At 56.7% G+C, this 19,269-nt stretch overlaps 2 protein-coding genes across 3 annotated transcripts in view; one reads left to right on the top strand and one right to left on the bottom strand.

Moving 5' to 3' along the window:
• MGRN1 (mahogunin ring finger 1) overlaps positions 1-6,274 on the bottom strand; it is a 50,004-nt gene extending 43,730 nt beyond the window's left edge. For both annotated transcript variants that reach the window (XM_077786805.1, XM_077786804.1), the window contains exon 1: positions 6,109-6,274. In XM_077786805.1, the coding sequence (XP_077642931.1) occupies positions 6,109-6,196 (88 nt within the window). In that variant the 5' untranslated portion in view covers positions 6,197-6,274. The remainder of the gene's footprint in view (positions 1-6,108) is intronic.
• A 4,976-nt stretch (positions 6,275-11,250) lies between these two features.
• On the top strand, positions 11,251-19,252 carry UBALD1 (UBA like domain containing 1). Its single transcript, XM_021550061.2, has 3 exons — positions 11,251-11,478; positions 17,051-17,110; positions 18,127-19,252. The coding sequence occupies exons 1-3, from the start codon at positions 11,371-11,373 to the stop codon at positions 18,445-18,447; spliced, it is 489 nt and encodes a 162-aa protein (XP_021405736.1). The 5' UTR covers positions 11,251-11,370; the 3' UTR covers positions 18,448-19,252.
• The last annotated feature ends 17 nt before the right edge of the window (positions 19,253-19,269 follow it).

Here is a 19,269-nt window from a genome sequence, read left to right as displayed (position 1 = left end):
AGCAGGATTATGTTTTGGAACATTTTACTTCATCATCTGAGAAGACAATGCTTGTGCAGGATGTCTCAGTACCACAGCAGCTGGCTACCTGGGATCAGAGTTAGAGAACTCCCTCTTATTCAGTGAGTGAGACAGAATTACAGAATCATAGAACTGCCTGGACTGGAAGGGACTTTAAAGATCACACACTTCCAACTCCCTGCCATGGACACCTTCCATGACACCACGCTGTTCCAAGCTCTCTCCAGCCTGGCCTTGGACACTTCCAGGGATGCTGAAGGCACAGCTTCTTTAGACAACCTCTGCCAGGGCCTCTTCATCCTTGCAGGGAAGAATTTCTTCCTAATATCCAATCTAACCCTGCTCTCTGCCAGTTTGAAGCCATTCCTCCTTGTCCTGTCACTCCAGTCCCTTGTAGATAATCTTGCCCCATTTTTTTCTCTAAGCTCCCTCCAGATACTGGAAGGCCACAATGAGCTCACCCCAAAGCTTCTCTTTTCCAGGCTGAACAATCCCAACTCTCCCAACCTTTCTTCCCAGCAGAGCCGCTCCATTGCTGGGATCATCCTGGTGCCTCCTCTGGACTCTCTCCAGCAGCTCCACATCCTTCCTGAGCTGGGCCCTGGGGCTGGAGGCAGCTCTGCAGGTGGGGTCTCACCTGATAGGGGCAGAATCCCCCCCCTCCTGCTGCCCACGCTGCAGGATCAGCCCAGGACATGGTTTGAGAGCATCTCCAGACATGAAAAGGTCTCTCTTGCTCCACTGGAACAACACCCAGACACAAAACCAGCACGTTCAAGGCACCTGCCACACTGTCACTGCTCCACTAAGAACTACTTTTGACATCTCTACCAAATTGTTGGGATTTCCCACAAATACACACAGTAGCTGGAATCACAGCTTCAGTTCCACATGCAGACTGAACTCTCTTCACCTTCCTGCTAAGTGACCTCCTGCAATGTGAAGGACAGGCTTTTTTTTTTTTTTTCCTCCCCAAGGCACTTCCTTCACAAGCAAACAAGAAACACAGTGCCAGGCACGAGGAGCACAGGGAAAACCACTCTGAGATGCTCGGAGGGGAACACACTGGTGAGCAGAACAACCCCGAGGCTCTGCCACTGCTGCTGCACACACAAAAGCAGCCACACACGCGAGCTCTCAACAAACAAACCAGAATGGCAGCAAACTGTCTCCACAAATTTGTAACACGCTTTTCAGCAGCTAAAAAAAGATATTCTGTTGCAAGCTTTCAGAAAGCACTTGCTACAATGACACCCAAAGTTCAGAGCTCTCAAGGTAAAACCAAAGTTATGCATTAATCCTCTCAACCACCATCACAATCACCTCGGAGTTTGCCCAAGTTGGAGGCAGAACATTTTAAGAAACTATTTTTTAAATATCACACCAAGGACTAAAATGAAAAGGAAACTTCCAGATGGAAAATATGAGACATCCTCTTTTGCAGTCACTGTGACATTTAGGATTTTTAGTGGCTCTAACAGGCCTGCATATATCTTCTATGCATTAGAATCCTAGGTTCCATTTCCAAATCCAGTACAAAGACAGCTTTAGAACTTTAGCCAAGCTATCATGCCTCTGGAACCTTGTTCCCATATGTTCCCCCAGGCTATAAAACCACCTTAAGCAGGTGTTCCAAGGCCAGCTTCAAACACAGCTCTGTTGCTATGGGCAGAAGGAGAATGCTAAGTACCATCCTCTTTGGCAGGAAAAAGAAAAAGCAAAAAATCCTTGGACTGATCCTCCACAGAACTGCTACAAACAGAAACCCTTCAGGAAAATGCAGTGACACGCTGACCAGGAAAGAATCACACATAAATAAAAAAGGATGAAATAGGACAAAAATGCCAGAACAAAGAAAAACTATGGCTTTACTTCCCCAGAGTAAATCAGCACAAAGCATAGAGCAGCATGAGATAAAAGAGAACATGACCAAGTGAGGTAGATGAAGCCCAAGCAGTGGCTGTAAGAGAAACAGCTGTGGTGGAAAACTTTGCAGTGGCTGGAAAAACTGGGACCACTGGGACATCCACAACAGCCAAGTCTGACTCACCCATTTATCCCATGCAAAACCAAACTGGAACCCAAGGCTCCTCCAAGGCACCAAATAATATCAAAATACTTTGTATTTAGTACAACACAGTAATGGGGGTTTATTATCATAATTGCACCAGCATTAAGCACCAGACTGCTCCAGTCATAATTACCTCTCCCTAAGGCAGCATCCTAATTCCATATCCATGGATATGATGCACAAGAGACAAGCTGGGAAGGGACACAACCTACAGCAGGCAGGAGCACCACTGTAATCCCATCACAGCACAGGCTGTGTTGTACAACGTTCATTAACAGAAAGCATTTAGGTGTCCACTTAGGCTTCTCACAATTAATGCAATTAACAGTGAAGTGACAGAAATTGAGTTCTCTTTAATTACTCAGCCAGACAGTCACCACCATGGCAGACTGACAGCACAGCCTGAATCAGCAGCAGTGTGTGAAGTACAGGGACAGTGACACTGTCATGGTACACAGCAACACAGAGACGGACTGGGTGCGACTCTGGATACTCTTCTCCTATTTACAACTGCTCTTTCTTTGATTAAAACCCCATCCCCAAACAACAAAGCAGTTCAGCTTCAGAGAGGAGCAATCAACTTCCTTTTTTTGCTTCCAGAAATCTCCAGGGAATCCTCTTCCAAGAGCTACTCCAGAGGAGAAAAGCCATCTCAAGGGCACGTGTTCCATGCTGCAGAGGAGCTCATGGAACAGGAGCAGAGCTGTGGGAAGCACTGGGGCATTGCTCACTGTTCCAAAGCAACAGGGGCATGGGAGATCCTTTCACTGCTCCAAGCACTGAAGCACCACTGAGATCACAACTGTTCCCTGCTAAATGGGGGAAAAAAATACCCATTTTTAGTCTGTTTCACAGAGGCATTTGCTCTTCTGTACAAACCAGGCCCTCCTCCCAACCCATCAGGCAGGCCACAATGCCAGCACGGGCCCCAAAAAGCAAGAAATTTTGGTTAAAAGGTACCAGCAAAGAGGGGTCAGAGAAGGAAATTGGGTATCACCTTACAGCAGCCTCAGTCACAGAGGAAAAATGTAGATGATGCCCACACAGAGTCTTGGAGGAATAAGCTGGGCATTTTGAGAGGATTTCTGTTTACAAAACTGCACACAATTTTCAACAAAGCTGTTAAACAACCTGCTTCACTGAGGACTGGCTCACGCAGACCAAGGTGAATTCCACAGCAATCTGCTCCATCCTCCCCAGGGCTCGCGACTGACCCAGCCACAACCACATCAAAAGCCAATAGAGGAGAAGTGAATATTCACCTCTGCCTTTGCAACCAGCTGTGACTAAACAAGGCACAGCCACCGTGTCCCTCTCCACAGGCAGGCTGACATGCAGCTAAAATCACAGCCAGAATCCCTGTATTTAGGGTTTATTTCCTTGCACAGTGCATCTTTGGGGGAGGGTATTTGCTCCCTCATCAAACACAAACCCTCATCCTTCCAACTGATGCCAACCATGGACAGCAGCTGAGCAGACATTTGTGGTAAGCCAAGATCTGCTGAAACCAGAGACAAGGAGGGATAGCATGGAAAAGGAGGACAGCCCTCAGTGCTGCACCCAGGATGGGTGACCTCAGGTCATGCTCCCTCAGCACTCATGCCAGCCTTTCAGGGGTAATCTCAGAGCCAGGAGTGTGTGTCAGGCTCAGTCTCCAGCACACACACCCAACACAGCCCATGGAAAACCAGCTTCTTCCAGACAGGGCTCACAGCAGCAGTGCCCAGTCAGAAATAATTAGCAAACATTTAGCCCAAGCACGTTTTGTACTACTTCCAGCTTGCTTCCTGAAATCCAAACCCTACTCACTCACTTCCAGTCATCCTCACTGCCAGGTTTGGTACCAAACTTCCCATCTCCAAGACAATCATCCTGGAGATGGCAGGACCTCGAAGGACACTGTCCCTCTGAACGCTCCACATGAAGGAGGGGAGCTGCCATCCTAACAGCCCTCACTGTTCTGGGCTTTGAACCTCCACCTCACAGGTGTTCACCACCTCTTCTCTGCCTAGAGCTTGAATAGCTCTTCTCTCTCCCCAAAGTCAAGAGGATCTTTGTTAGATAAACCCAAAGAATGTGAAGAGAAAGCCCTGGATTAACACTAGATGTCAAAAAGAACACAATAAAATACCACAGAAAATTAATCTAGAGCCTCTGTAGGAAATACAAATATTTTTATTTAACTAGCTGCTTGAAAGCATTGGCTGTTCAGTTCTACAAGGGAGGTATCACACAGAGAACACTCTTTGGTAGCATTACAGTCCACAGATCCCCTTCCAGGGAGCATGGCAACACACAAACCCAACCTTGGGTGTGTGATGGGGTTACCCCGACAAGCCCAAAACCCAACACACCATTAACTGTGGGAACCCAGCACATCCCTCTGGCTGCCCTGGCTGTCTCCAGACCCTGGCAGGGGGCTCAGAGACCTTGGCACAAAGTCAAAAACAGCTGTGGCTTCAATTTTAGCCCATGGAAAAAACTGCCAGTTTTGTATGAGGAATTACAAGCCACAAGAGTTTGAGTAGTATGGTAGTTGGATTAACACAGGGCGAAAAAGTAGAATTTTAAGGTTTTAAAATAAGGGATTCAAAGGGGCAAACTAGAGGAATTTGGTCATGTCTTTGACCTTCTCCTTCTTGCCCTCCATGTCTTGCTGTGATGGTGACACTTTATTGGCTTAAGGTAGAAATACACTGTCCAACATAAATAATAGATATTGGCACATTATCGTAAACACAGTACAGGTAGTTTTTTGTGTAAAATGGTGACACCAGCCCAAGGGGGTGGGAGTGTGTTGCAGACTGATCTTCTTATCTATAATCTGCTTTCTCCTTGAGAAAGCAGGTTTTAGACAAGAGAAAATAAACAACCTTGAGAAGCTGACCCTAATTCAGGCATTCTGACTTATTCTTTGGCTGCCCACAAAAACTAGCTCCTAACCCCCTAAAAAAGCAGGTCATATTTTCTAAGAGAGCTAACACAGCTGTTGGACTTTTCTAGACAGGCTTCCTCCACACCACCATTCCTGCTGAAGGCCAACCTGCAACAAGATGAGGTGTAATGATGACAGGACTCTATTTGACATGATCCTGCACCCCCTCCAACAAGGGTCCTGGCCCCCTCTGAGGATGTCACAGCCAGCAGGTCATGGACACACACAGGACTTGAATCTCTGAATGAAAAGTCTTTGTATCTGAGAGTGAGGGGACCCAAACTGCTGCTCTGCAAATTATTCAGCCTGCCTGGAAAAGCCCTAAGAGAACTGAAACCTAGAAAAAATTGTAAGCAAATGGATATTTCTCTGAATTTCTCTGAACACTTGCTTTCTGAGAAGAATAAGTAAAACTCTTTAAACAAGTTAAACCTGGTCAATCTCAAAAGCCAGCCCAAGACAAGGTGAGTCATGGGCTCATCCCAACTGTCCACAAGCGGCACCGACAGATCTCCAAGCCTTCAGGACAATTCTCTGTGGAAAACAGACACTCAGTAGGCTGTGTCAGCCCAACAGCTCCTAGGTGAGCGCCACTGCCATTTTAAGGAGTTAAAGGGAGTTGTCATGCGGGAATTTGGCCATCCTATATTCAGCCAGACCCAATCCTGTTCCGTGTCCCCACCGAACTCTGCTGTCACCTGCCCTTTAGCAGCCACAGGCCAGCGACCAAGAGCTCGCTGCGGCCGCATTTCCACGGCGGGAGCGGTCCCTGTGGTCCCTCAGTGACCCCCGGCAGCACGGGCGGCGCCGGCGGGCGGGACAGCCGAGCCCGGCATGCAGGGCACGGAGACGCCCTCACGCCCGAGCCCCCGAGCCCCGGCCCGGTGCCACCGCCGTGCCCACGGACATCCATCCACACACGGCCGCCCTGCCAGCGGGGCGGGCTGGGCCGCGGCACAGCCGGAGCCAGCCCAGGCCGGTGACGGGCGCTCCCGCACTCCTTCCTCGGCCTCCCCGCTCGGCCCGGGGGACACCGGGCCCGGCACGGCCCGTCCCTCTCCCCGGTCCCCGCGGCCCTCACCGGACTTGGGCGGGTAGCGGTAGGCCGAGTTGGCCTGGATGTCGATGTCCTCCACTCCCGCGATGCGCCGGCTGAGCAGGGAGCCCATGGCGGCCGCGGACAGGGCGGGCGGCCCGGGGGCGCAGAGCGGCGGCGGCGGCACCGGCACCGGGACCCGCACCCACGGCGGCGGCGCGGGGCACGCCGGGACAGCGAGTCCTCCCGCCCCGGGACTACAGCTCCCGGCAGACACCGCGGCGGCGCCTACCACCGGCGGGGCGGGGAGGCAGCGGCATTTACCAATGGCGGTGGGGGGGGGGGGCCGTGAGCTCCGCCGGCAGAAGGCGCTGCGGCGGGAACAGGGATGGAGTGGGAATTGGGACAGGGAGAGGAACAAGGATGGGCATGGGGCACTCTGCATAGGAGGGACCCGGGCATGGAGATCACCAGGGGCACCTCAGATGGAGAAGCCCTTGGGAGCTCAGGCAGGGATGCACAGGGAGGATGGCCGAGGACACATCCTGTACCGGGAAGCACAGGGAGGATGGTCACACCTTGCACAGGGATGCAGAGGGACAAAGCCCAAGGTCATGCTCTGCACAGGGATGCGCAGGGGGGATTCCCAGGGACACATCTGGCGCAGGGAAGCACAGGGAAGATGCCCAGAGAGACAGAGCCTGCACAGGGATACCCAGGGCTGTCCAGGGACACACCACACACAAGGATGCCCAGGGAGAATTATCAAGGGTACTTCCCAGATGTGGGATCTGCTACTGGCTGAGGCTCAAAGCCAGCAGGAAAGGAGGTGATCAACCTCCCAGGGAGAAGGACATGGAAATGAAAGGAAATAGAGATGCCTGAGGTTTGAATGCGAGGAGAGGGAATGGCTGTGGGCTGCCTTGCATGTGGGACAAAAGAGTAGGGAGGAACATGGCATGGAGCAAGAGGCATGAAAAAGCCATCAATGTCCCAGGACTGAGCCCTGTCCCCTCTGCACCAAGGAACAGAGAAAAATCGCTCCCTGTGATGGGAAGTACCTCCCTGCCCATAATGCCACAAAGGAACTGGGGACCCAAATTCCCAGCAGTGGAGCTGGGAATCACTGGGAGACATAAAGGAGCTGATGTGGCGCATGTGAAACCCCTTAAATTAGCCTTGGGAGCAAGGAAGAGGGCTGGGATTTAGGGAAATGGGATGGAGCAGTGAGCAGAGCCTGACAGCACAGAAGGATTTTGTGATAGCAAGTGAGCAGGCAGTGGGTGGAATTTGCTGGCTGTAAACACAAACTAAAACACGCCCAGCAGGAATGAGCAAACAATCCCGAGGTGAAACGTGCTTCCGGACAGTTATTATCCTTGCAGCTGTTGTGGCCACATGAACACAGCCAGAGAGGCTGCAAGAGGCATGGGATGCAGGGGAACACATGCTGGGGGTGAGGACAGAGCAGGAGCAGACCTTGCTCTTCAGCATCTCATTGTGCAGCAGGGCTGGGAAGGAGGACAGGGAAAAAATATGGAATGAGCAACAAGTCTTGCTGGCCAACCACGAGAGTTGGGTACCCTGCGCCTGGCACGAGGGAGCCCCAGGCTCTGGCTGTGCCCTGGCAGTAACTGTGCCTGGGAACTTTCTGCTGTGTCCCCCAGGATCCTCCTGGCACCTGGAGTGCCAGTGCCAGTGCCAAGCAGCCTCTCCGTGCAAGGGTTTCTCACAGCAAGACCAGGGAGAGATGGAGTCTGTTGACTATCACAGGGACAGGGATGGAGTCTGCTGACCATCACAGGGACACGTGTGCTGGCCCAGAGCGTGTCCAGGGCTCCCTGCCTGCACAGCCATAGGAACAAGCTCTGGGCAGTGCCCTGGCAGCAGCGGGGTGATGTGAACAGCTCATGTGCCACCAGTAGCCCCAAACTGAGCAGGGTGAATCCACAACCCCCAAGGCCTCACTCTGCAGCCCACCAGCCAGTTTGGGGCTCAGTCCTGGAGCAGACTGGGCACTGCAAGGATCACTGGGTCCATCTCCCTCTTCTATCCTGAGAACTGGTGGCCAGCTGGCCACGGCCTGGGGGCCAAAGGAGAGTAGTGTTTGCACCATGAAGCAAGCAAGGAGGGGAATTTGCATATGGACAGAAGATGAGAGTCCCTCTTCCTTTCCTCCCACAGCCTGAGCACCGAAAGCATCCTGCTCTTCTCCAGCTCAAAGAAGCATCCAGAGGCAGCTGCCCCAGAGCTGTTCCCTGAGCTTTTTTTGGGACAGAATCATGGGATTCTAGAATGGCTTGGGTTGGAAGGGACCTTAAAGATGATCTCGCTGCAAAGCCACATTCCCTGAGCAGCTGCCCCCGCTGCTCACCAGGAGCTCGGTGCCACGTGGGTTAAGCAGGGGAGAGCCAGGTCCCACAGCCGCAGGGTGTTGGCTCTGCCCGGGAAGCTGCAGCAGGAGATCTTTTGTTTGTGCAAAACCTCCACCAGCGGGAAGGTCCCTCCCGGCCGCCCCGCTCTCCGGAGCGCTCAGAGGAAGCCATCGGGCCCCGTGGGGGTTGCTGCCATGTGGGAGGGCAGGGGCTTTTTCTGGAGAATCCATCCCTCCCAGGCCCTGCTCCGCGACACAGCGACAACAGCAGCGGCGTGCCAGGGCCGGGCTCAGCCCTTCCGCCCCAAATCCCGAGTGAGCGGAGCTGAAGGGCAGCAGCTCCTCTGCCCCCGCCCAGCCTGTGGGACGAAGGTGCTGGCACACACAAAGGCAGGACATTGCACCACGGCCTCCTCCAGCCCATCAAGGACCACTGCCAGCAGCATGGGCGAGGAGAGTGGCTGGCTTGGGGCAGGGAGCAGGGCTGCCCTGCCAGCCCACGCCAGGGTCCCACAGCTCCTCAGGTGGGTCCCATGGGCTGGAGGAGCAGCAATAGCCCCACACACCCTGGTGGTGCCACCCGAGTGGGTTTTGCGCCTTCACCTCTGGGTTCCCTGAGATGTGTTTGCCCCCATTTTGGTGCTGCCAGCCCCAGCGGCTGCTTGCAGCATGAGGGAAGAAAGCCACGAGGATGGGAAGTCCTCTGTGAGAAAGGATGAAACACTTTCACAAGGTTCAAGGGACCTGAGACCCTGAGTGCCATCATGGTGTGGGGTGAGGGTGGTCAAACTGGGAAGGACCAGGGTGAAATTGGGCCATGGCTCCTGCCACCAGGAGCCTGCAGAGCCCCAGGGGTGGTGAGGAGACCTCAGCTCCTGCACTGCCTTCCAGCTCAGCAAATCCCATCCAGGAAAAGATGAGGGATCCTTTGAACCCCAGGAAGAAGAATCCACAAAGCTGCAGCCTGGAAGAGTCAGATGGGCCAGAGGGACACCCACCCTCCCATTGCCACATTTCCCTAGCTGCCCTTCAGGAGTCTCCTTGGATGTGTCTGCTGGGGAGGCAGCTATGAGCACACCCATGTAAACAAGGAAATATGTTTCCCTGCAAAGCTCCCGGTCACCAGAGCAGCCCATCCAAAGTCCAGCTGCTTGGGGTTTATTACCCAGTGCTTTGTCTCTGTTGTTCCCACTGCCACTCGCTGTGTTTGTCAGGTATGTGTAGAACAACAAGGTCTGGGAGCCCTGGAGACACCACATGGAATTACAGCTCACCAGAAGGAGTGCTGTGCCCATGAACTTTGCCTCCCTAAACACTGCCCTGCTATACAGGGCTTATGACCCTTCTCTAAAGCCCTGCCGGGCCAGGCCCAACCCTTCTCCCTCCAAACACCAAACTCCAAGGTTTCTAAACATGCCTGACTCCTTCTGATTAAAATAATCATTCAGCAGATTTGTTTTTCCTGGTGTATTTACCCCATGATGGCTACAAACGTGCCTGTGCCACCTCTCCCTGGGGGTTGTCTTGACCTTGTAAGAAAAGAGCAGTCACCTCTTGATAGGTCCCACCGCCACGTACAGCTGTGCTCTCACTTGGATTTAGGCAGTGAGACACACAGAACAAGAAGGAAATCCCCTTGGCCCTGAAATCCTCCAAGGCTTGGACAGGCTGAATGGTTGTGCAACTCTATAATGGTTACTAAAGAACACGTGGAAAATCCTGAGTAGCTTTGGACACTACCGGAGCAATTCCTGTCCAGGCAGCTGAGGTTGCAAACCCCACTCATCAAGTGCATCACCTGCCTGAGCTTCAGGCATTTACTCCTCAAGGCTCAGAAACACCAGCAAAATGCCAGCCAGGGTCAGAGGTGTTACTGAACAATCCACTCGCAGCCAGGCTCAGCCTCTCCAAACTGCAGGAAACAGCCCAGAACCTCCTCTCAGGAAAGGTGGAGGCGGCTGGAGCCGGCAGTTCCCTTCATCTTTTCCCTGGTGTTATTACCCTGGCACTGAACGGTGTGTGTGTGTCTGCTTACCCTTAGCTACAGCACTGTCCGCTCTGCCGGGCCCTGCAGCGCCCGCCTGGCTGCGAGCTTTTACCTGCTGTGACACTGTTTGCTTCATCTGAGCCCCCGGCACCTTCCAGAACCTTCCCTCGCCGCCACCTCTCCCTTCAGCTCCCACCAGCCGCCTCAGCGATGCACGGACACGCTGCGGCTGAGGGAAATCCGGGACCAGGAGGGGGTGGGCGACCCGCCCATAGTTTATAAGCGCGGCTGGAGGGCGCGGGGGCCAAGGGGCTGCTGCTGCTCCCCCGCCTCTCGGGCCGCGGAGCCGCACGGCAGCTACAAGCCAAGGGGTCTCCGCCAGAGCTCCGCACGCTGCAGGAGGGGGGCGGCGGGGCCTGCAGGGGGTCTCGGTGCCGGAGGGCAGCGGCGCCGCTGCCCCGGGCCCAGCGCGGCCCCGCCGCTCCCTCACGTCAACAGGAAACCGCACGCGGCCGGCCGTAAACACCGCCCGCGCCCACGTGACCGCGCGGGCCCGCCCCGGCCCCGCCCCGCCCGCGGCCCGCCCCCGCCGCCCTCCCATTGGGCGCCGCGCCGTTGTTGACCATATACGGTCAGGTACTACCAAGCCGCGGGCGGCGGTTGGCCGGCCCCGCGCGTCACTCAACGCGCGCCGAGCGCTCCGCAAACAAAGCGGGGCCTGCTGGGAGTTGTGGTCCGAGCTGTGGCAAGGCGGTGGGACGGCGCGGTGAGCGGAAACTACAAGTCCCAGGGCGCCGCGCGGGCCGGGCCGCGCCGCCCCGCCCCGGGCGGCCGTGGGCGGGGCTGGGCGGGCGCCGTGAGTCAGTGCCCGGTAAACATTGGCGTGAGCCGCCGGCCCCGCCGTGCTGGCGGCGCCCTGAGGGCGGCGGGGGCCGGGGCCGGGGCCATGGACGAGCTCAAGCACCAGGTGATGATCAACCAGTTCGTGCTGGCGGCCGGATGCGCCGCCGACCAGGCCAAGCAGCTGCTGCAGGCGGCCCACTGGCAGTTCGAGGTGAGGCCGCCGCCCCGGTACCGGCCCCGGGCGGGTCCCCGCGTGGGGGCATCGCGGGGGGTTCGCGCAGCGTGGATGGGCGCTCGGCCTTGCGGACACGCCGCTGCCCCCCCGCCCGCCCACGGGCGCGGCGGCGGCGGCGGGGCGCGGGCCGGGCCCCCGGGGTGCCCGAGGGAGCGTGGGCGCCACTCGGGGCGGGGGATCGGGAGCCACGTTGCGCGGGGGGTGCGCAGAGAGGGGCTCGCAGCCTACCGGGGCCCCACGCCGGGCCGCGGCCGCGAATCCGCCGAACCTTCCTCCTGTTCCCCCCCGCCCCCGCCCTCCCGCGTGGCCGTGGGCTGGAAAACCCCAGCGCAGCCTTTCCCACGGCCCTGCCCCGGGGAGTTTGAGATCTCGGGCAGCCGTGGGAGAGGAGACTTTGTAGGTCAGAGCTTTTGTGGCTCCAGACGCCTTTTCCTCTCGCTCGCGGGCGGGATACTCCGTGACATTGACAGGGGTTAACGCCGCGCGTGGGGCGGGGGGCGCCGGGGGAGCTCCCCGCTGCCTCTCGGGGTGCTCAGCTCCTGCGGAGATCCCCGGACCTGAAGTGCGGGGAGCAAAGAGCAGTGCGGTGGCTGTCGCCAATAAATTGCATTCTAAATAGGATTTTTCCTTGTCTTCTGCAGCTCCCTAGGTTGGAGCTGATGGATTTGACGCTAATGGCACCTCGGTAATTGAAGTGTCTGTGCTGAGCTGCGGGAGCAGGTCTGAGTCAGGCTGGGAGCAGGAGGCTCCGTTTGTTCCTCCTGCGTGGCTGGAGCACCTCTCCTCCCTGCCGGGGCCGGGCGCTGCTGCTCCGGGCCCGTTCGGTAACGGAGCAGCGGCCGGGTGGCCCCGGCACGGACCCGTCCGTCGCCGTGCGGGCACAGCGTTCCCACATGCTCTGTCACCGGCCAGGAGGCATCCCAAAGCGTGGCCAGGGAGCGCGGGCTGGGCTCGCAGGGATGTGCGGAGGAACGGGCCGGCGATCCCCACCGCCGTGCCCGGTGAACGGGAGCACGGCTGGCGTGGGATGTGTTGCATGTGTAACGTGCTCGGCGTTTGTTTACTAACACAGCCTGACAGTGGCCCTCTGGGACAGGCGGGATCCTCTTCCAGCACCTCCGTGCGTGTCGCAAAAGAGCCGGGGACGGATGACATAAGTTGTAACGTGTCTTTCAAAAGGCTTTTTTGCAGAACTTTGCCACCGTTTGGCGAGTTGCACAAGTACAGACAGCCGTCTCCTGCCGGCTGGGCACTCACATGACTCAGAGGAAGCTGGGCTGTAAACAAACGCTGCCGTTACCATGTTCCCACTCACTTTTGGTGCAACGGTCAGATAATTCCCTTTGCAAAATGGCCGCTGGGCACGGCTCCTTCTGGGAGCCACGCTGGGGAGGGATCACCTCCCGACCAGTCCAGCCTGCTCTCACCTCTTCCCTGGGATACTCCCGAGGCTTTTGTTATTCCAGCGCAGCACCCGTTTGCTGGCTGGTCTGCATCTGCAGTGAGTATAAATCGGGGGAGTTCAGGCAAGTTCAGTACGAGGGAAGGCAGCATAAATTAACCATCTCCTTGGAGTCAAAGCGCTCCTCCAGGGGCACGCGTGAACGCGATCAGCCTGCTTGTACCTGAGCTCTCTGCTCCTGCCTGTAAGGCCACCACGGGGAGAGAGAGGTGTTCTGCACAGGCGAGCCTGGCTAGCTCAGTGACACACAGCAGGAGCTGGGTTGTCCCAGCTCTGTGCCTCTGTCCTGGCCAGAGCACTCCTAGCATCCACCCAGGACCTTTCCTTTTTGGGCAAGTGTCCCACTTGCTGCCTGTGACAGCCCCTGGGTGTTCATCACCAGCAGGAGGGAGAGGGAGGCTGCTGTGAAACATGGACAGCTTTGGGATGCTGGTGTTTTGGGACCACTTCCCTGGGCTTGGGCTGCTTTTGAGGCTGGCTGCTCAGGGGCCATTGTGTGTAGGAAGGTGAAGTGAGGGCTGCAAAGCGGATTTGCCCTGTGTGTGTCTTTCCAGCCCTGGTAGACCCCAAGTGTTTCCAGGGCGAAAGGAACATGATCCAGGACAGTGAGCAGGATGGAAAGTCAGGAAAACATTTAGGATACAGTCACCTTTGGCTGTAGTGTGAGCTGATTGAGTCTGTCCCATACTCCAGAAGGTTGACTAAGGAGCCTTTTTTTTTTTTTTTTCATCCCATCTCTCCCTGGGGAACAGTTAATGGGTAGGGTGTGGATCGCCTCTCTCACTGGCTGTGACTCCTCTTCTGTTTCCTAGGGACCCTGAGCAGGCTTTCTCCTGTTGTGCCCAGTTTAATTTGCAGCTCTGTGGGCCCTTCCATGCCTTCAGGGATGGCTGCTGTGGGTGCCAGCTGAAATGGCACTGCCAGCCCAGCCCTCCAGCAGCTGGAGCAGTGCCATGGCTGATCCCAGGGGGAGGTTTACAGGCCCAAGAAAGCAACTTGGAGTGTCTCTGGGTGAAGGCTGGCTCTCAGCCTCCAGGGCCTGGCTTTTTGGGAGAAGCCAGGGAGCGCAGCTCCTTTGTGGCTGGAACCCAGCAGGTTACCAGGCAGACATGTCAGAGTTTGCAGATTCTCACATGGGGTTGGGCAGTGAATCAGGCTCCTTCATTGGTAGAAAGATATTATTTGGCTTTATGTGCTCATTGCCCTTGGGGCTGTTTGGGAAGGATAAGAAGAAACTACTTCTAAAAAAACCCACCCATTCCTTCCTTTTCCTGGTGCTAAGAGCCTCCATTCAGTGTAGGGAGGTTGTGTGTGGGGAACAAGAGGAGGAGCAGGTGTCTGGCTTCACTCACTGTGTGCATGGCTAGATTTCACTTCCTCTTATGTATTTACATTTCATGAAGCCCCTTCCTTGGTGGTTCAAGGACAGGGTGCCCCAGGGCTGCCCCTGCTGCTGGGTGCCCCATGCGGGCAGGGCTCACACCTCCAGCCACCCTCTCTTTGACGAGTCACTGCTGGTGCCTCTTGGCACCCTGGCAGAGTCCCTGTGTGATCCCTCTCCTGTGAAGCTCCTGGTTTTGCATCCTGGGAGGGGGCACAGTGGCCTGGTCACCTGCAGAGCGCGGCCAGGCCGTGGCTGTGGGGCTGCCCAGCTCCCATGCACACCAGGGTGACACAGGCAGTGGGGCCTTTGGTCTGGGCTCAGAGCTGAGCTGGGCTCGGGCTCCTGCTCCAGCAGAGGAGCCTTAATTGGCTTTGCTGTTGCACCAGTCACAGTGGCACTTGTGACGCTGTCTGGAGACCAGGTGGCATCAGTAGCTTTGGTTACGTGTGTCCCTGGCCCCCCATGGCACCTCGGGGAGTGTGGGGCCCTTGCTTGCCGGGCTGGGGCTCTGCAGGTCCCTTGGGAGCTGACTGGGGCTGGTGGGTTTTGTGCTGGGCACAGGGGCTGTTTCTGCTGTGCTTGGGAAGGGGCACATGGAGGGGAAGAGACACTGTGTTAGGCAGAGGGGCCTGCAGTGGCAGAGTGCTTCCTCTGCCCAGTCACAGCCTTCATCCCAGCACTGGCAGGGATTGGTGGGCAGCTCAGGGGCAGCAGGGACTTCTCTGCCACTGTCTGCCAGTGGCACAGTCCCAGATAGGAGGCCATTTGCAAAACAGGAGCACAGAGCAGATTGAATCAGTTTATGGTATCTGGCTGTGCCCACACCTCTGCCTGTTTCCCATTTGGTGTTACCCCCTCTCTTATCACGATCTGTCAGTGATAGGGCCTGTGGGTGTTGACTTCCGACCTCACCCAGGACAAAGGGTAGTGTGACAGGGGGTGTCACTGCCTCAGAAGTGTTCGTGTGTGACATTTCCTTAATTCAGAGCTGTGTGCTGTCCTGTCCAGAGCTCTCTCCAGGGCCACAGACCCTATTCCTGCTGCGTGGCCATCTCTGGGATCCCGTGGGTCCTGCCTGCAGGAGCTGAGGCTCTGAGCTCGCAGTGTGGCCAGGTGCAGAGTTCAGGTGCCGTGTTATTAAATGTAGCTATTGCAGGGAAGAGCCTTGCCAGCCCAACTATTGCACACTCCCCCCGTGGTCTGGGAGCTGCCAGACTCTGCAGCAGGAATTGCTTCCCCCACCCAGGTCTGGATCATTGTTTGCAGACATTGCTCTGGCTGCCACCTGGTCGTACCAATAGTTTTCTGCTGTTTAGCCAGGAAATCATAAACCCCTTTTCCTTCCCAGGGCCTTCCAGCCTGGATTTTTGGGGCAAAATTCGTTTTCCCATTGGATCAATGAGCTGACCTGACTTGCTGTCATTCATCCTGGCCCTGGGAATGACACAAGAGCATGTGGACACTGGGATGAGGAGCATGGGTGGTGGCAGGACTGTGGCTGCTGCAATTGAACAGGGTTTGGTACAACCTTCCTGTGCTTTTTCCAGGCTTTTCTGCCTTTCTTTCCCCAGCAGCTTGGGTAACCCCAGTTCCTGGCTTTAGGAAGGGAGCAGAGTCTCGGGTAGTGTGGCAGCAGCCGGCCACAGTCCTGGACCTCACACCCCAGAGTGGAGACCTGAAGGCCCTGGGGAGAGGCCTGAATGGAACTGAAGGGGATTCAGTTCAACCAGAACTGAATCAAAACCAGTTCTCTTACATTTCCATCAAGTCTCATCTACAACTGAATCAAAACATTGTTTTCTAGCCCTGACTCAGTTGAAGCCTGGCACAGAACAGGACTCACCATCATGGAATCACAGAATGGTTTGGGTTGGAAGAGACCTTGAAGGTCACTGCCCTGCCATGGGCAGTGACACTTTCAACTACCCCAGGTTGCTCCAAGCCCCATCTAACCTGGCCTTGGACACTTCAGGGATGGGGCAGCCACAGCTTCTCTGGGCAACCTGTGCCAGGGCCTCCCCACCCTATGAATAAAAGAATTTCACCATTCCTACATCAGCTCAGTGCTGTGCACCCCCAAATCTTCTGCTGCCTCTGCTCCTCCCAGACCTGGGCTGGATGTCTGCCCTCCTGACCATCTTCTTCCCCTGGTCTTCCCTACCTGCAGCCCTTATTGCATGTGACATGTTTACCAGACTATTACTGGTTTTAACTGGAAGCTACAAAACAATGTCAGTCCCCATCATGCTGTCTGCAACTCAGTTGGAAATATTCTGTCATATGGGGTGGGCACCTGCTGCAGCCCCTGCCCTGGGGGTCTCCTGGTGGGAATATGGGGACTGTGATCATGTCCTGTTGAAGACATGCCTTTAACTGGTTCCTGCTGGGGTTGGATTTAGTTTCCTTTGTTTCCCAGCACATGGTGGTTGCAGAGCATTATTGTGAGTTGTGAAACACCCAGCAGTAGCTGCTTCTTGCAAGGATGGTGGTCCCAAATACGCATGGTTACCACCTGCCCTGGTGTGAGCAGATGGCAGGCGCAGGTCCCTGCTTGGGGACAGGGAGCAGCTGTGCCCTCAAGGCCCCCCAGGGCCTGTTTTGGCTCATCTTTGGGGTCTAGTAATGTGCAGGGGTGAGGTGGGTGCCTAGTTTGGATGCGGGTAGTAACATCATCTTTCCCTTTTTTCCCCCTTTCCTTTCAGACTGCTCTCAGTGCTTTTTTCCAAGAAACAAACATCCCCTACAGCCACCACCATCAGATGGTAAGTGCTTTCCCAGCTCTCTCCCAGGGCAGAGCACCAGCTGGCGGGTGCTTCAGGCTGGTGCTCATGTCCAGCTTGCTGCTTCCCAACTCCAGGAGTGCAGGCAGGGGGGTCTGACTGGGCACTGCCAGAGCTGCCTGCCAAGGAAAGTTTTCCTGGAGAGCAGCTGGTGGCATAGCCTGCTCTATGCAGTGGGACAGAAGAACCCTGCAGATGGTTTGGGGCTGCTCTTCCAAAAGGGATTATTTGAGAGAGGATGTTCTGGGCAAAACCAGTGGTCCACACCAGCCCAGCGTGGCAGAGAGAGCCTGGAGGAGCCTGAAGCACTGACCTGTGTAAACACACTCACAGATATGTGGTGCTTCCCATCCTGCAGCAGCCACACACGCAGGTCCTTGTGCGCTCACTGGAGCGAGCAAATTCCTGGAGCGTTGCCGGAGCGTGGCTCTGGTGTGGCATGCGGAGCGTCTGGAGGTGTGTAAACACCCACACGTGGGTGCTGCCTGCCTCTGCTCTCTCCCAGCTGTCCCCAGGCTCGATCCCATAGCTCTCATGCCCCGGCAGCCCATAATCTGCTTGGGCAGATGTGTCTTAAGGATTTACTGGCTGCAGCGGCCTTGTTTGACTCTCTGGGACAATTGGGGATTTGGAGCATGCAAAGCAAGTGCCCAGCAGGGCTGGAGCATGCCCAGTCTCCTGGGGGATGGGAGCTGAGCCTTGTGCCCACAGAGGCAGAAAGCTGCAGGCCCAGGGTGGCACCAGTGGGTTGTGGAGCAGAGGGGTCCCCGACTTGGCTGAGCAGAGGGGTTCTTCCTGTTTGGGCCCTCTGCCAGGAGCTCTTAGCACAGCACGAGCCTGCAGACCCTGAAATAGAGCTGCTCACGGGCAGCACAGTCAGCAGAGCGCAGGTCTGGGGGCTTCGTATGCCACAGCACGGGGCCAGAGGGGTCTCGTGCCACACCCTGGTGGGAGGCAGAAGGTCGGGACTCCCCTGACCCCGTGTCTCCTTCCCACAGATGTGCACTCCTGCCAACACGCCGGCCACGCCGCCCAACTTCCCCGATGCCCTCACCATGTTCTCCCGCCTCAAGGCTTCCGAAAGCTTCAACAGCAGTAGCCCCGTGGCCTCCATGGCGACTTCCCCGCCGCCCCCGGCCCCGCCGCTGCCGCAGCACGGGGCCTTCAACCCCGCCTGGCCCACGGCCTCGCCGCCCGGGCAGCAGCAGAGCATGTGGACTCCGGCCGCGCCGGCGCAGCCCGCGGGCTGGCCAGCCGCCGTCTCCCAGCAGGCCAGCGCTGAACAGAAGGCCAACGTGACCATGGAGGCAGAGAGATGAGGCCGCGGCGGAGAGCGGACGCGGCGGGGAGCCCTGCGTATAAATATATATATTTTTTTTCTCCCCCCCTCCCCAAAGAGGAGAGGAACTCCGCTGCCAGGGCGTCTGGCAGCCGCCGAGACACATGAGCAAATAGCTGCCTTGCATGGGTTTGGTTTGAAGTAGTTTTTACTTGTTCTCGAGCTGAATGGAGCTCCCCAGAGACAGCGGGAGGCTGCGTGGGACCGGTGCTGGCCTCTGCCTGGGACCCTGACGCTGCCAGACTCTTGGGGAGGGAGCACCCCCTCCTCTCGTGGGACACCGGAGTTTGCATGCCAGTGACATTTATGGAGGAGGTCCCTTCCTCAGGGTCCCCTGGGCCACCCCACCAGGCAGAGTGGGTTGTGCCTGAGTGCTTCCCCCCATCCCTTGTCCCCGATCAACCGGGTGGGGGGCAGACACCCTGTGAGGCTTGATTTTGTAAGGGGTGGAGAGAGCAAGGGCTGTTCCTGCACCACCACAGCCTCCACCCCGCACACACCATCCTCGCTGGTGAGCAGGGCTGGGGACACCGGCTCTTGGGGAGGCGTCTGGCCCCTCGCCCAGCCCCGGATGGGGAGCAGGGGGTGAGCACTGGTGGTCCGGCTGGGCCAGCACACCCTCCCCTCAACCTCCCAGGATGGGGTTTGCCCCAGGGCTGTTTTGCATGACACAGTGTAACCCTAGAGACGGGGATCGTTTTTAACCCCTCTGTTCTTTTCTCGGCGGCTGGAAGTCTCTCCGGATGCGCCGCAGCCGCTTGCAATACACGCTCTTCTGCTTTGAACCCCGTGTCTTTGCTTG

This window comes from Lonchura striata, chromosome 16 (genome assembly GCF_046129695.1).
Source record: "Lonchura striata isolate bLonStr1 chromosome 16, bLonStr1.mat, whole genome shotgun sequence".
NCBI lineage: Eukaryota > Metazoa > Chordata > Aves > Passeriformes > Estrildidae > Lonchura > Lonchura striata.
This window is presented reverse-complemented; position numbering and strand designations above follow the sequence as displayed.